Source organism: Gobio gobio (assembly GCF_949357685.1).
Source record: "Gobio gobio genome assembly, chromosome: 24".
In the NCBI taxonomy this organism is placed as follows: domain Eukaryota; kingdom Metazoa; phylum Chordata; class Actinopteri; order Cypriniformes; family Gobionidae; genus Gobio; species Gobio gobio.
Genome location: NC_137120.1, coordinates 32,021,311 through 32,039,149, shown reverse-complemented (window position 1 = coordinate 32,039,149; position 17,839 = coordinate 32,021,311). Strand labels below are relative to the sequence as shown.

At 39.2% G+C, this 17,839-nt stretch overlaps 1 protein-coding gene across 9 annotated transcripts in view; it reads right to left on the bottom strand.

The window, feature by feature from the left end:
• celf5a (cugbp, Elav-like family member 5a) overlaps positions 1–17,839 on the bottom strand; it is a gene marked incomplete at both ends in the record, with an annotated part of 303,029 nt that overhangs the window by 113,360 nt on the left and 171,830 nt on the right. For all 9 annotated transcript variants that reach the window (XM_079808313.1, XM_079808314.1, XM_079808306.1 and 6 more), the window contains one exon: positions 16,370–16,418. In XM_079808313.1, coding sequence (XP_079664439.1) covers positions 16,370–16,418 — 49 coding nt within the window. The remainder of the gene's footprint in view (positions 1–16,369; positions 16,419–17,839) is intronic.

Below are 17,839 nucleotides of genomic sequence, written 5' to 3'. Positions count from 1 at the left end.
AAGACCGACTGAAAATGAAAAGTTGTGATTTTCTAGGCCGATATGGCTAGGAACTATACTCTCATTCCTGTGTAATAGTCCCCAACAGTATTGGGGGTAACGCATTACAACCTGAGTTAAGCAATAATATTACTTTTTCCTAGTAACTAGTAAAGTAACGCATTACTTTTCAAATTTACAACAAAATATCTGAGTTACTTTTTCACATTAATTTGACTGACAGCTCTCCTGCCCCCATGTTGAGAAAAATAAGTGCAAAGGCGTTGTGTGTAAACATGATGGTTATTGTAGTTCTAGACTAAATGTGAGTATTTATTTATCTCACTTGCACAATAAAGATTCTGTACTCCTCAAAATGAATAAAATCTGTCAAATACAAAATCAGAATACTATGCAAACCATCAATAATTAAATGTTAAATAAAACAACCTATTTTATGCATTTAATCTAACTTTATATTTGATTTAACAATGTCTTGCTGCTGACCTTTATTGACCATTTTTTGTTTTTATTGGTAAAACTTTTTTCTCCTGCATCCTATTCTACCATTATCCAGAATGGCAGCACAGCAGAGCTGCGCCCTCTACTGTTCATGCGTAAATTTGCATTTTTACCTCAGCCTGGGGCTTATTATTTCAATTTTGGTATGAAGAGGTCTTTACCATTGCACAAAAATATAACTTTTTTACAAAAACAAGCCCAGCCCAGGTGAGAAAAAGTAACGCAAAAGTAACGTAATGCATTACTTTTCTTAAAAAGTAACTAAGTAACTCAATTAGTTACTTTTTAAGGGAGTAACGCAAAATTGTAATGCATTACTTTTCAAAGTAACTTTCCCCAACACTGGTCCCCAACTTGTCATTTTTCATTAAAGCTGTGGTCCGTAAGTTTTGCCTCTTTGTCGCCATCTCTGTTTGAAACCTGGAATTGCAGTAGGTTGCGGAATGATTATCTTTATGTGGGCTGTGCATCGACACGGCTCCTCAGCGAGGATTAATCTAATGTTTTGAGGAGTATGTGCGGCTGTCATTCATTCACTGCGACGGTGTGGATACTGTACGTCAGAATTACAGATACTACGTCTTGGAAGTACGACCAAAATAATACGTTTCACTGGAAAATGTCATCTGAACAAGTAAGTAACATAAATATGTAAGTAACATAACAAAAATTGCCACTTTTGCTCTGACCGAGTGAGAAAAAAAGCATTACAATAAATCGCGCTACCAACGGTGAATAAATCTAACAATCGCTTGGCTCATATCACATCAAACCGTGCAAATTATTAGTATTGTAATACTTTGTTCTCAAATTGTTAATGTTAACAACATCAGCATTGCGTGATTGTGTGTATTTAGTGTGTATTAGCGTTACCTGCAAATTTTAGTTTCTGTAGTCTAATCTTTTGCATCAGCTGTCACTGATGATTGTCGTTTGGACCTTTCTGGATTACAATCCGCCATCAAAATGATATGTTTAATTATTCCAGCTGTTGTGAGGAAAGGCTCTAAATGATCCACCACCTGCAGCATCCTCACATGCGCTATAGCCTACCCGGGACTCCTTCTTTAGACTTGACGTAATGACGCAAAGACATATCGTGGACTTCCCGTGGACATCCACCAGTACCACTCAAATTATAACACATTATTGCAAGCTTACCGTTGTGAATCGGGCTAAGGTAAGGAGAACGTTTTGAACAAATGGATTTTGGATCATTTTTAACCCAAAAATTCTTATCTTCTTATCTCAAGTGAACCCAGTTTCGCTGGTCCATGCGTCACCGTTAGCATTGATACTCCCTACTGATCATGTAAGCTATGTCATTTCTAGGACTGAGATCCCTGGTTCCTTTTTATGAGAGTGCATCTCCGTTATTAGTCATGAGCTCGCGCCAGGGAAGCTAATCTAAAGTGAAAAGCCACTCATGCTCTGATCTATCCAATAAGCCACCTCTGCCATCAAAGTGCTCTTTGAAGTTCATGTTCTCCAGACAGATTGGTTCAGGTGTCAGGTCAGAGTTCCTGTAGCCAAAGGTAACGGCAGTCATTTGAAGCCTTCCAATACCTTTATGTTCTTACCCATCCCATCATGTTTGTTGCAAGGGGTCAATAAGAACAAGCTTTGTTCTGGTACAAGTTGTGTTTTTTTTTTCCTATCCTGTCTTCATTTACACGTGATATTGAGAGCTGGAACATGTAGAAAAACATTTTCTTGGAATAGTGCTTTGAATGACAAAGTCTACCGAATGATATTTATGTCTTTTTAAATGGCAAAATAGAATAATATAAATGGACGGATGAGTTTCTGAACTTTAGCTTGTTTTTACTGATTACTCAACACATGTTTTTTTACATACACATATATATATATATATGTGGACCATCCTCGGTCGGACGCTCTCTCTTGCTTCGAGGAGCTGGTGAGTGGAACCATGACAGCCACCAGGGCTTGACATTAACTTTTTTGCTCATCAGACACTGTGGCTAGTGGTTTCCTAAAGTTACTAGCCACTCAGCATTTTCACTGGCCATGATTTTGACATCCATATAATTGGGAAAAACTAGATATTTTTAATACTATCTCATAATTTGCTGCCACTTTAAGACCACAGATCCATTATACTGTTACACATGTGTTTTCTTTCTCAACTGTTTACATTCACTTAAAACATAACTGACTGTATTTACGTGAATACTCGCCAAGACTGAAATTTGGCATTTTTTGTGTGTATTTGACTGTTTAAGAGCAATAAGCAGTGAAAATTAACTCAATTTAGTACTGAAAGCAGCTTTATGTGTGTGGACTTCTGCGGGAATGAGTAAAATGATGCGCAATATGTGCAATCCCACACCAAAATTCAAACCCTCTAACACCAATAATATTAATCTGGAGCAAATGAAACGAGCGAGTGAGTGGAGGCGGGTTTGTGTGTCAGCTCGCTGTCGGAGAGATGAGAGAGTGAGAACGCGCAGCTTTCAGTGGAAAACATCTGTGGAAAATTAGTATTGGAAGCGTTTCAGATATTTCAGTATCGATATGTATCTAAAAATTTATATTTTTAACAATACTATAATGCAGTTTATTATTTCAGATACCTTTTTAAAAGACTACAATTAACCAGGGAATACCGTTTACATGAAAGGGTGTACGTGGTCTGCAACAATGCTTAGGTAGGTGGACCAAACGCGAATAGAGCGTCAAAATCGCATCTAGTTGGACACTTGAACATTTTGAATACATTCCACAGCGAATTGGACGTGTGTATAAATCGAGCGTTTGAAGCGAAATGTATGCTCGGTCAAGGCGCTCCAGGAGAAATTTGTCATAAAACACCACTCTGCCTCTTTTCATTTTCATTAAAAATATATATTAAATATTAATAGCCATACAAATGTGGTCCAGGCAACACACTATATTATCTTCACTGCATGTATATTTAAATATCCTTAAAAAATAAAGTTATGAAACTTCTCTTTGCCCTCAGTCAAAACGATTTGGCAGACAACAAATGATAGATTCATGACACCAAAGATCGCCTGTTAGATCCACACAAGACGAACCACTACAGGACATCAGAGCCAGCGGCAGACGTCAGAAGGACTAGCCGAGGAAAGGCTGCTCTCGTCGGGGTTAATGAGCGCTGAGCGCCCGGTGATCGCCTGGATCTCACAACTCCAAAAATACAAGATAATTTTTTTTAAATAGGCGCTCTCTTTATAAATAAACCACAGATTTGAGCTTTAAACAACTACATTCTCACCTGAAAAAGTCTTAAAACTACCTTTTGTGACACAATAGTAGTATTTTTAAATTATGCAGGGTTTCTCATCACGTCACTTTACCACGTGACAGCAGCAAGCAGGCTCCTGATTGGTTAACGCGGTGCGAATTGATGGCAAATTTTTCAACTCGGGCTTCAGACGCGAATTCGCTTCAAATGCGTGAATGCATAAAAAGCACCATTCATGCGTAACTCGCGTATGGCGCAAGACGCTCAATTCGCGCCAAATTCACGCGTCCATCGTGCCGTGCAAAACACGTCTATCGCACTGCAGGACCTCCAGGCGCGCGTAAACGCGTCTTTCCATTGACTTAACATTGAAATCACTCGCTCCTGACGCTCTATTCATGTTTGGTGTGAACGTAGCATCACACTGCCTCCACCGGCTTGCCTTCTTCCCTTAGTGCATCCTGGTGCCATGTGTTCCCCAGGTAAGCGACGCATGCGCACCTGGCCATCCACGTGATGTAAAAGAAAACATGATTCATCAGACCAGGCCACCTTCTTCCATTGCTCCATTGCGCACTTTCGGTGGTGGACACAACAGGGGTCAGCATGGGCACCCTGACTGGTCTGCAGGTATGCAGCCCCATACGCAACAAACTGCGATGCACTGTGTATTCTGACACATTTCTATCAGAACCAGCATGAACTTCTTGAGCAATTTGAGTAGCTCATCTGTTTGATCGGACCAGACGGACCAGCCTTTGCTCCCTACGTGCATCAATGAGCCACGACCCTGTCGCCGGTTCACCACTTTTCCTTCCTTGGACCACTTTTGATAGATACTGACCACTACAGACTGGGAACACCCCACAAGAGCTGCAGTTTTGGAGATGCTCTGACCCAGTCGTCTAGCCATCACAATTTGGCCCTTGTCAAACTGGCTCAAATACTTACGCTTGGCCTCTTTTCCTGCTTCTAACACATCAACTTTGAGACCAAAATATAATTTTTAATATACATACTATATCCCACCCACTAACAGGTTCTGTGATGAAGAGATAATCAATGTCATTCACTTCCCCGGTCATAATGTTATGCCTGATGGGCGTGTATATATATATATATATATTGATATAGACAGATAGTCTATTAAAAGTTAAATTAAAAAAGTGGCTACAAATAAATAAATATATTATTGTTGACAGCTCAACCCTATCAACAATAAAAAAATCCTCATTGTTGAGCCTTGGTAAGTGTGACAAACCTCTTCACAGTGAGTATTAAAAAATCCACAGGTACATAATGGGAGAGCACAGTTATCGATGCTAATGTGCTGGACGTTTTGTTCACGCTTCACAGCAAAGGTTACAGATCTTCTAACTGCGAGGCTTTTACAACCGACTAGTGAGCACTTCTTTCTCCATTACCTGCACTCTCATTTGCCTTGCCTGGCGGGGTAATCAGCAGCCCATGCCGGACAACATGACACGCGCACACACACACAGTTCTCAGTTATAGCGAGCAGGCGTCGTTTAAAGCCTTTTTGCAGTGCCCTCTGAAGCAGCATGGGCTCTCTTTAATGGTGCATTGCTCCTGGAGTCCCCGCCGTACCCATGTGTATCTGCCAAGGTCTGGTGTCTGTCTGCTGCTCGGGTATTTTTGGAGGTGTGGTAAGCATCATAAATAATGTACCTGTAAATGATACGTGTCTGGTCTAGCTGACAAATGGAGCGAAGGAGCAAAAAAGAGGGGGGGAAAGCTATTTGAGAGGGCAAGCCCCATCAAGGCATTTGCACCCTTTGGTGTGAAGAAGAATTGCACCGACTTGCACCTAGAATTCCGTAATTGCGGCTTAAACTGCACAGGAAAGCAGCGAGCATCTATTCCCTAGTGCTGGCTTTTAAGTTGCTGATGAATCACATCATAGCGGCGGGACCGGTGCCAATTCCAGAAATGACGGAGGATGAATTGTTACTAACGAACGACATATTTATATATAGCTATATACGCTGTACAGACACCAATAGGGGGGAAAAAAATATTCCCTCATCTTTTCATCCGGCAGTCTTCTCCAGATATCCATTAGTTTCATTTCACACACATTTTAAGTATCTCTCTTTTAAAAAGCAGCCAGCATATGCTGTCATTTGACTTTCTTTGAACTGTAGCATATTTCTTTTCCATCGGCCTAACTTCCTTCAGAGTGTTTTAAAGGCTTTTTCAGGCTGAAATTGAAGCATGCTAAATTATAGAATAAAAGAATTACAGACAAAAGTGCACTTATTGAAAATCTTTCTCACTGATAAATCAGACGATCCCCGAAACTGGCCCTCGGATTGTCCTTGAAATCTCTATCCATTTCGCCATCGATCAGGGTCGTTTGCAAATATAATATAATATAATATTCGAGTGCAAATACAATATATACTTAGAGAGGTCATGAACTGGCTTTTTTATTATTTTATACTGTTTTCTGAGGTCAACTTTTGCATTTTACATTCAAAAACATAAGTAATAGGCTATTTTCTTTCCTGGTTTTGAGCCTCTCTCATGCAACGACAGTTTTTATGGGCGTGCCGCACTGAAGACTTGGAAGTAAATGCCCACTGCTTTGATTGGATAAGCTTTGCATATTAAAATGAGCTCCAGCTCCCCCCTCAGTAAGCGTGTGGGAAAACAGCAACCGGAATGATTCGTCCCACACGGCTCGCAAAATATCTTTATCAAACAAACACAATGATTTATCTCTCATCCACCCGAAACTAATTGGAATGTAATTTTTTTATTACTTGGCCCACCCGATCGGTGGATATATTATGTGATATATCACATAAGTATGTTGCTTCATTCATTCATGTAATCTCATCCTGTCTGCAAATCCAGTCTCTTGTTTATAAACGATTCCGCGGTGAAATGAAGGAACAAACGCGCAATGTCTTTCCTACATGAGCTGGATATTCATTAAAAATAAAGTTCAACCATACATTCCTAATATTAGAATCTGAAGGAAGCTTATGCAGCGACTGTGTTCTTCCACAACCAGGCACAGCGCAATATCTTGCTATCTTCGGCATGTTTATTGCTCGGTAGCGCGATCCGATTAGCTCCACGAGTCGGTGGGCGGGGCTACAGAATCAGGCGTACTATTCTTCTGTTAAGGCGGCGTTTCACTACATGCTGACGTCAAGGTGTGGCATATTCTGAGATGGAGCGTTTGCTGGGCCTGGTGTCAATAAAAGCTTTTCTTTGACTAGCAAGAAAGTTTTCAGCTCCGAAACTTACAGGATATTATTATATCACAATGAACTTTTATTTATCAAAGGCTGAATGAAAAGTTGATTTCTCAATTCATCACCTCTTTAAGTTTTGTAGTACATGCCAATTATTGGGTTACTGTGTAATTAGTGTTTATACCATGATTTATTTGTGCATTTAGATCATAGAGTGTAGAGCTGAAAAAACTTTCTCTATCTTTCTATTTAATGTATAAATCTTTCAGATAATGCATATGTGAAAATATTAATAACCAAAAACAGGCAATTAGATTATCTACATATATATATATATTTAAAGTCTGATAAACAATTATAAGACAATTATATGAACAAAAATGGAGAGAACAGTGACGAATATAGGAAATGTTGTGGCCATATAAAAAAGCACACAAAATTACTATTTATAATGTGGCCTAATTTCAAATTGCCAGCTAAATTTATATATATATATATATATATATATATATATATATATATATATATATATATATATATATATATATATATATATATATATATATATATATATATATACACATATATATAGTAATATTCAGTATATTGCCCTAGTTTGTATACAATTGACTTCATTCTGAGGTGTGAAAAAAGGGCCGAAACTCATGTACAAATTCAGGCAAATACTGAAATAAAAGTGGTTTATAGAAGCAACACGCTGACTAAATCTGACTAATTCTGACTCGCCTTATGTCTAAGGATGCTTGTGCTGTAATCCATCCTTGGATTTTACATGTAATATTCATTAGGATAGGTTTGCTCACTTGCCACGGAAAAACCTTGAGGTATTTTCAGGCCTGCCAAAAAGTGTGTCCGTGTGTGTGATGTAAGACTCACAGGCAGTGTGTTAGGATGAGCTGGGTCTCAAAGCAGTTCTGGATGTAGTCTGTCGTAATCTCCTCCCATCTGCTAAAGGAGCTGCTCTCCCCACACAGCGCCCGGGCCCGGGCCCTGGCCCGCCCCATCTGGGCTTTTCGGACACTCCAACGCACTACACTGACCTGTGTGAACTTGTGTCTAAATATGTGTCGGCACTGAGGTGTCTATTATATAGTTTTATAAAGAACATTTCTCAATTTTGTGAGTGTGTCTAGGTTAGGTTTTTACGGTGGCCGAGAAAGCGCACTGCAACTGAAGAAAACACATGCAAATAGAAAAACACCAGCAGATTAAGAAAATACCTTCATCAGTTTGACAACACATGTGCCGCAAATATTCACAACGCAACCAAATACAGAAATGCGCTGCAAATACTCACAACGCACATACGATCAGGATGTTAAAATAAATTTAAAAAGTCACCGTTCAGGTCATCGTAAGCATGTTGCAGCCAGGTTCGTCACTTGTTGAGGTCCTCTTGAAACATTTCCATTGTGGTCTGTGCTATTTGCAGCGTGTTTCTGTATTTGGTTGCATTGTGAGTATTTAGTTGTGTTGTGAGTATTTACAGCTCGCTTATATATTTGGTTCCATTGAGAGTATTTAGTAGTGTTGTGAGTATTTACAGCTCGTTTATATATTTGGTTGCATTGTGAGTGTTTAGTTGTGTTGTGAGTATTTACAGCTCGTTTATATATTTGGCTGCATTGTGAGTATTTAGTTGTGTTGTGAGTATTTACAGCTCGTTTATATATTTGGTTGCATTTTAGGTATTTGCAGCGTGTTTCTGTATTTGGTTGTGTTGTGAATGTTTGCAGCACTTTTACGTATTTGGTTGCGTTGTGAGTATTTGCAGCGTGTTTCTGAATCTGGTTGCATTGTGAGTATTTGGTTGCGTAGTGAGTATTTGCATCACGTTCCCTATGTGGTTGCATATTAAGTATTTGCAGCGTGTTTCTGTATTTGGTTGTGTTGTGAGTATTTGGTTGCCTTATGAGTATTTGCATTACGTTTCCATATTTGGTTGCATTGTGAGTATTTGCATCACATTTCCCTATGTGGTTGCATTGTAAGTATTTGCAGCGTGTTTCTGTATGGTTGTATTGTGAGTATTTGGTTGCATTGTGAGTATTTGCATCACGTTTCCATATTTGGTTGCATTGTGAGTATTTGCATCACGTTTACGTATTTGGGTGCATTGTGAGTATTTGGTTGTTTTGTGAGTATTTGAAGCGTGTTTCTGTATTTGGTTGCATTGTGAGTATTTGGTTGTGTTGTGAGTATTCGGTTGTCTTGTGATTTTTTTGGTTGCATTGGGAGTAATTGCAGCATTGTGAGTATTTGGTACCATTGGAAGTATTTGAAGCAAGTTTCTATATTTGGTTGAATTGGGAGTATTTGGTTGTGTTGTGAATATTTGGTTGTGTTTTGATTATTTGCAGCGTGTTTCTGTATTTGGTTGCATTGGGAGTATTTGTAGCACATGTTGCATTATTTTCCTGTTTAACACTGTGAAGCTGCTTTGAAACAATCTGCATAGTAAAAAGCTCTATATAAATAAAGTTGACTTGACTTGTTGTCAAACTGATGAAGATGTTTTCTTAATTTGCTGGTGTTTTTTTCTATTTGTATGTGTTTTCTTCAGTCGCATTGCTTTGAGCTCTCTCGGCCTACATTGTGGGGATCAACTGGACCCACAAGGATTGCAAAAGTTGCCTACATGGGACAAAACCAATTGTACCAATAGTTTAATAAACATTCATAATAATATCATAAAGAAAATAAAAAAGCCTAAAGGTTAATTCATAGGAAATACTAGGCATTACCTAAATGTGACCTAAAGTGTAAAATGTGACATCCTCAGTTGGAAAAAGAGTAATATATAATAATAGGGTCTGTAAAAAATAATAATAATAATTGAATTATATGATAAAACTATTATAATTAATTATTAAAATTATATCTAACAAATATTAACAAATAATAAAATGTATTATAACAATTTATTCATTTTAATCAATGTATTAATTTTTAATTAGTATATAAATATAATTAATAAATAATATATTACAATTATGTAAATTAATAATTTAATTCTGACAGATAAAAAAATGTAACAAAATAATGTGACAAAACATTGTCAAATTATATTCTTTAAAGGAAATGCACTAAATTAATTCAATTTAAAAAATGTACAGCCCTATTAATTATTTTATGAAAACTTTTGTATCTATCATTAGCTTTATACAAAAACAGTAGAAGTCTGTATGTCCACATATAAAAAGCCAAGTAAACATGCATGTGTTTGTATAAAGTGGAATCACAAATCAACCTTGTCCTTCATGTGTAAGAAGGTGAGACTGACAGTTTTTTGTGGCATGCTCGGGCATGTAAGATGAAATATGTGCCTGTGTGTACTGAATATGACGGACGCATTGTGTGTGCGCATGAGTGTGTTTGGCACTGGAGAACGTGATAGCTTTAATGAGACGGCTGCATATGAAGGACTGTCATTAGTGCTGAGAGAGGGAGCAGCCTGGTGATTGCAGTGATTTGGCTCCGCTCTTTTTGACCTGTCCGACCAATCAGAACACCTCGAGAGCTCGCTTCAGAGCCTATGCAATCAGCCAGGACTTTGGCCCACTTAGAAACAGCCACCCAGCAAAACGGAGTACACATGTAAGAACAATGTTCTCCTGCAATCATACATCCTATGTAATAAATGCAATATGTGACCAATAAAAAAATAAGTCCTATATACTAATATACTTCAAGTCCTAGTTGATGCTAGTTAATTATGGTTATGTATGGTCACTAGTGGTCAGACTAGTGAACTAATTGAGGATGATATACCTGAATGATATTTCTGGCAATACCTGAATGCCTGACTGTATTATGGTGTGGGGTTGTTTTTCAGGGGTTGGGCCCTTAGTTCCAGTGAAAGGAACTCTTCATGCTTAAGCATACCAAGATATTTTGGACGATTTCATGCTCCCACCTTTGTGGGAACAGTTTGGAGATGGCCCATTCCTGTTCCAACATGACTGTGCACCAGTGCACAAAGCAAGGTCCCTAAAGACAGTTTGGTGTGGAGCAACTTGACTGGCCTGACCTTAACCCGATAGAGCACCTTTGGGATGAATTACAGCGAAGACATCAGTGCCTGACCTCAACAAATGCGTCAAAAATTCCCATAAACACACTCCTAAACCTTGTGGAACTCTTCCCAGAAGAGTTGAAGCTGTTATAGCGGCAAAGGGTGGGCCAACTCCATATTAAACCCTACGGATTAAGAACGGGATGTCATTAAAGTTCATATGCATGTAAAGGCAGGTGTCCCAAAACTTTTGGCAATATAGTGTATGTTGTCATAACTTACTGATCATCACACCAAGGAACTATAAAGTTTTGATAATCGTTCAAATTCTGTGAGAATCGGGAAGTCCACTGCACAACTATAACGATAACAACACAAAGGAACAATATTGTTGGATTTTTTTCCAGCTGACAAATGATAAAAACATTCAGACTTTGAGCAATTAAAGTGGCAGACGACATAACTTCAGTGCGCGCTTATAATAAACAGTGTGAATAAATGTATTGTAAAGGAGTCTATTCAATGGTATTCCAAGTCTTCTGAAGTCATGCAATAAATTTGCGTAAGTAACAGATCCCAAAACAGCTTTGAAATCTTGTTCAAGTTTCAGAATATTTAAATTTATCACTAAACAATTACTTACTGTAGACACACTTGGCCTGACATGTCAATGTCCAGCTTGACATTAAGCATGATGGTGACTAAATTATGACAGTTTTTGCTTTTTATTTCAGGGGGATGAGTGAACTGTTCCTTTAAAAAAAACCTGGAAGCGACACCAAGGATTCTGTGTGAATGGTTAATACTAGATGTGATAAGACTCTTGGAAGAAGAAGACGTAAATAACAACAACATCTACGCTATTCAATCTGACTTGTATTTTCCAAACTCTTTAGTCAGAGATAGAGGAAAACAAGTTTCATCAACCTATCTTCATTCTTCCCACTTGATACAAGCAGATAAACCATTACGAGAATGGCAGACTGAAACCCTGTCACCTTTGTCCATGCCTTTCTCTAAGGAAAAAAAGCAAGAAGAGTTTGTTTCTCAAGGTGATTGTAGCAGTGATAAGGGAGCAGTTCTTATTAGGGGTGACAGCGAAGGGGCCGCCACGGCAGTACTGACTGGATAACCTTGTGCCTGCTCGCCCTTCTGCGCCAGGCTCCTCTGCCTTGCCTCGGCGGGGACACAATCTGCTGGCTGGAATTACCTCGCAGCTGGAGGAAAACTAAACATGATTTCTGACCTTTACTTCTTGTGTTCAACAGTAACCTTTGGTGGTCCACTTGCACAGACGGGCTGAAATGAATTCCCGACCGCTGTGTGTACGATTATGTGCATGTTGAGGCTGGGAATGACGAGCAAATCAGCGTTTGAAAGATGTTCCTTCAATTGCCGTCCGCTGTCTGGAAGGAGGCTACCTTGAAATGTTAATTGAAGCCAATTTGTTTCTACAACGTTTGGAAACCTTAAAATACAAGCTACCTTATTTCTCCTCCCCCAAACGCAGCAACACTGTCGCAAACTCTTTGTTTGAATTGATATAGCAGATGCCATGGTATATCTTCAAGTGAGCTACCTTGCTAATGCTAGAGCAAATGTTGATACTCTGCTAGAAATGATATTCCATGGCATCAACTATGTGAATATATCTTCAAGCAAAGCTTTATTCTTTGCCCAGGTGTATAGACGACTTAAAGAATACTCACAGCTAGGTGGATGAGCTCTTAAACATGCGACTTTGCATGTGTGAAGAGGATTAACATATCTTTTTTTCAGACATTTGGACCAGCCAGGCGTAATTGAAAGCAGTAATCTGGACCCTTTTTTCCCTTTTCGGAGAAAAAAAGCTACAATTACTTCTGCCATACTTGTCCTTCTTTGCTCATTACAGGCTTATTCCGCCAACTTCTTTTAGTGTGCAAACTAGCATGCTTGTGCATGTTGTAAGAGGTTTCCTTCCGATGAACTCATTATTCCACAGTGCTCACCCCACTCGGTGACACACTCCACATCTACCCCTGACTGTCACATCCGAGGAAATTCATGCAATCGTGCCCACTATCCTTTAGACTGGAGATAATGCAGGCATGGTGAAGTGCGGCTGAATCTGAACCACGAGTGGAACCTAGAATTTAGTCAAGACGCCGAGGGGAAAATTGACCTGTTCCATTTTAGTTGAGAGGTTCAGTATGCGCATGTTTATTCAATATGTGTTGAAGCACACGTCCGTGGTAAAATTTTCATTTCACACAAATTGGAAGTTAATTCCAAATGTATGGCAGGATCCCAGACCCTTTTTTGGAAGATTTTAAACATGTCCATGATATACACGAGAACATGCTAAGAAAATTCAGCAAGTAGCTGTTGTATTTATTAATACTAATACGCCACATTATTCCATTTTACAAATGCGTTTATCAACCCCTAAAGGCGAACAGGAGGATCACCAAATGAGCTGACAAACTTCAAACAAATGCTTCCGTGGACTAACTTTTGGATAATTCATATACCGTACTGGTTGGCTTGCGTAGGGCAATTCTGCTATTTCTAGGCTGGAGGGAAAATTAAGAGCTGAAACCTGTCATCAGGATTATTCCACTCTGAAAAAGGACAAGATGGTTGGTGTTGGGGGTATCTGCTCAAGGGGGTGGGACTTTCGGGGGTAAAAGATCAAAGCGACTAAAGCTGATTTATCCTGTGTTAGGGCTCAAATGCCTCTGAGAGGCATTGAACAGCCCTTCAAAAAGCAATAGCAGCCACCTTTATATCCAGCCTGTGCCAGTCATCAGGCTTGCCTGTGAAGCAAAATCAATCTGTTTCATATCAGAGATACCAGGGGAGAGGGAGAGAGTGTGTGTATATGTGAGTGTACAATCTGTCCCCAAAGCTCTTTTTAATGACACATGCTGCATAACACAGCAAGGATAGAAAAGTGTTCAATAAGGCAAACATGCTGTTATCTGTAGATGAGGACTAATATAAAAAGGCTCGGATGGTACAGAGGGAGTTGTCAGTCAAACGTACTTTGATTTCTATTTGCAAATTCCCTTCCTTTTACGCTCAGCATGGACACACTTGCTTGAGCAGAAGTCCTTCAAATTCCTGCTAGTAAAACCACCCAACCACCCAAGCTAAAGATTATTACCACAGAGTCAAACGCATGTTGTTGACAAAGCCCTTAGGACGCCTTCATAAATTCAAAAATGCACCTTTCATCAGGCAGCACACCGTTCCTTTATATTAATAATAACCCATCACAATATTAATGTAACTAGGCAGCATGTCAATCAGGTGACCCAACCAGGAGATTCTTTCTAATCCATGACCGCATGCAGATTGAAATGATTTAAAAAAAAGTACCTAGAAGAACAATTTAATCACATTAGCTCTACAGACTTAATAACCACTGTCAGAAAACCCTTGTGGAGGAGGTTTCTTGAGGTTTAGAAGATCTCTTCCTTTGTTTTTCTTTGAACAGGTGTGGTGACCTTTCAACCACTTAATGAGATTATGAGAGTAATTAGAACTGGAGCCACCGAGGGTCCCAACAGTCAACCCGCTTGAACTCGAGAGAATAACCAGTGTCCATCTGGGTGCCACCTCGGAAATAGAGAAAGAAACGTAATTAAGTCCTAATGCATGGATCCTCAACTACCCTAGGGACTGGAGAACATGCCCATGAAGAAAAGTAGCATTAACGTACATCGCTAGCAAGCATTGCCTAAAGCAATTGCAAGTCTGTCAAAGCAGGACACACTCTAGGATTGGCCAAGGGTTGGGAAAGAAATCCCCTGCAACCATTAAAGTCACAACGGTGTTGGATTGCTCCTGGGGTGCTACTCTGAGCTGTTCATTTAGGATGATGTGCAACTATTGGGCCTGACCTAAGCACACTCTTCATCTCCAACATGGCCACCGAGAGGAAGGCAATAAGGGACCCAAGGAAACCCAATGGCTACCTAGGGAGCGCTAAGGCTGGCCACTCACAGGGAAGCCCAAAGACAGCAAAGTGTCAGAGTCAATGCAAACACACACCTCTACAATGGCAAAATCAATGGGGCTTTATGAGGCATCAATCTCCTCTACAAAGGCCTGCTTGTCTACTGCTGGGATGGACCATTTGGATGTGGGACTCTGACATTCACCATTTTCCAAAAATTGCCAGAGAAAGCTTTTGGGGATTTTGTTCACCCATCCCTGATGGTTTATCTCATTCCCTTAAAGATTCTTTTGTCTACCATGTGGTCAAATTGGGAGCATATTTTTTTAAGTTTCTAAGGTGTCATTGAGTTTTAATGGTCCTTTGGAAAGACAAAAGAATATACTCTTAGTTGTCTGTTTAGATCAGGTATGGGCTGCTCCTGAAGGGCCACTCTCCAACAGATTTTATTTCCAAATTTTTCAGTAATCCTTAAGAATTTGTTCAGGTGTGTTTGATTGTGGTTGAATCTTAAATCTGTGGAGCAGAGTTGCAGATCCCTAGTTTAGACCATTAAAAGAATCATGAGCGTGGCCATTATTCCCTAAAAAAATACCTATTTGGAGCTAGAAAAATACCTATTTGGCTCTATTTTACACCTTTTCCAGTACAATAAATCCTCCACCATGTTTGTGTGGGTGATTTCAATAGATAGATCTATTTACAGTAAAGAGTAGATCACGTGGTAGAGATTTAGAACTAAGGGTCTTGGCAAGTGCCCACAATATAATTGATTGTTAGGCAAGTTGTGCATCCTCGGCCAACCTTGCTCTACATTCCCCGCCGACATCCATCTCTATGGCATTTACACCTTTTGTTTACAATATGCCCCTTGATTTGACCAGACATCAAGTTGGGGGTTTGGGGCTCAGGGCTCCCGTTCCAATATCTAAGCTAATTACTTTTTAATTTACAGTGTGTCGTTAATGGTCTTGGCAGGGGAAGCAAGGTTAGACAGGCAGCAGAAGCCACTTCCCTTCCGTTCACAAGCACCATGACCTCCTTAATTAAAATGAATAATCTGGGCATCCATCAGATAGATGGAGAGAGAGTCAGAGAAAAGAATTGTGAAGATAGGAAGGTAAGCGAGTAAGAACCCTGCTGAAAAGACCAGCTTAGGCTAGCCCCAATTTCCATGAAAGGTTATGGTGGATATTATTTCAACCATCCTGATTTCTCTGAAAATAATTGAACGAAAATGTCTAGAAGCCTGGTGGGGAAATCAGTCCCCCAGGATCTCATGTTAGGTAACAGCATTCAAAACTCTACCAACGCTGGCCGGTTTTGACGGTCTTTTCAGCAGGGAGAAAGGAGAATAAAGAAGTAAAGTTCATGTACATTCATACAAAAGCTACATCAAGAGAAAAAAAAAAAAAGAACAAGACAACTACCTCCACGGCTCTCGCTGTCAGCTGGCTTCACCTGGATGGGGCGAGTCATCTGGAAGAAGAAAAACAGTACAGAAAAGACAAGTGGTTAGTTCAGACACAGGAAACTGCTGTCACCACAATAAGCCTACAGCCTGTTAAGCTTATGTCGAACACAAAACAGTGTTTCCTGTCTAAATTTTGATCAAATGCAAATATCCACATGTCAGTTTGCAGGGTACTCATTGTCTCTTAAACATACAAGATACAAGAGCGGTGATTTGTACCAGCATGTTTCGGTTGACTCGCACCCTGTTTCTATTTTTGACGTGCTGCACAGCTCTAGACACTTTATTTTATCCATCTCAAATAAATATCGAGTCAAAATCCTATAGCACGTTTGATTTATATTGCCTGGTCCACTCATTGATCATTTTGCTAATGCCCCAGGCATCTACACAACCCCACCCCCATTTACTTACACAGGAAAAGGCCAAAATCTCGAAAACATTTGCAATAAATGATGCTTCAATGACACATTTCAAACCAAGAATAAAACCTAGGAACTCTATCATAAAATAAGCTTTTTTAGCTCAAAGTCCATCTTCTCCCCTCAAGTCTCTGGTCTGATCAGCAAGTAGTTTTTTGTTTGCTTTGCCATGCTCGCTTGGTTACAGTGTCTAGCAAGGAGGAAGTGAAATGCAACAACAATTAAAGTGGAGGCAGCCACAAGAGAGAAAGAGAGATCAATGAAGCCCTATTGATCCCTGCCCCTTAGGCTGTGGAGAGTGTGTGGAAAGGAGGGATTCTGTGGGTAGAAGGCTCACAGTAATCTACTAAAGCCTGATAAGAATGGCATTTGTTGGATTAGATGCCTCTGTCATCACAGTTTTTGTGCTCCGTATTTTGCTCGACAATTTTTTTCCCCATTATCCCTACAAAGGTTGAAGCCTTCACGACTGATTCGTATTCTACAAACTTGAGCCAAACAGAAAGACTATATATATATATTTATGTTTGTTTGTTTTTTTCTTCTTCTGCCTGTCGTTCAAGGATTCAAAAGGATTTTGCTGCAGAATCAAAGGATGTTCAATAGGTTTTTCTGTGCTCCCATTTATTCCTACCTGGGGATGCAATGTGGAACAGAATAATGTAAGTGCAGACTATTTGATTATTGGTGCTGTACAGCAACTTACAAAGTGATGTTATATATATAAGTGCTGTCAAATCGATTAATCACGATTAATCGCATCCAAAATAAAAGTTAATGTTTACAGAATATTTGTGTTTGTACAGTGTATAATTATGTATATATAAATACACACTTATTCATGTATATATTTAAGAATTTTTTAATATCTATAAAATATTTATATAAAAAATAAATTATATAAGTGCTGTCAAATCGATTAATCATGATTAATCGCATCCAAAATAAAAGTTGATGTTTACAGAATATTTGTGTTTGTACAGTGTATAATTATGTATATATAA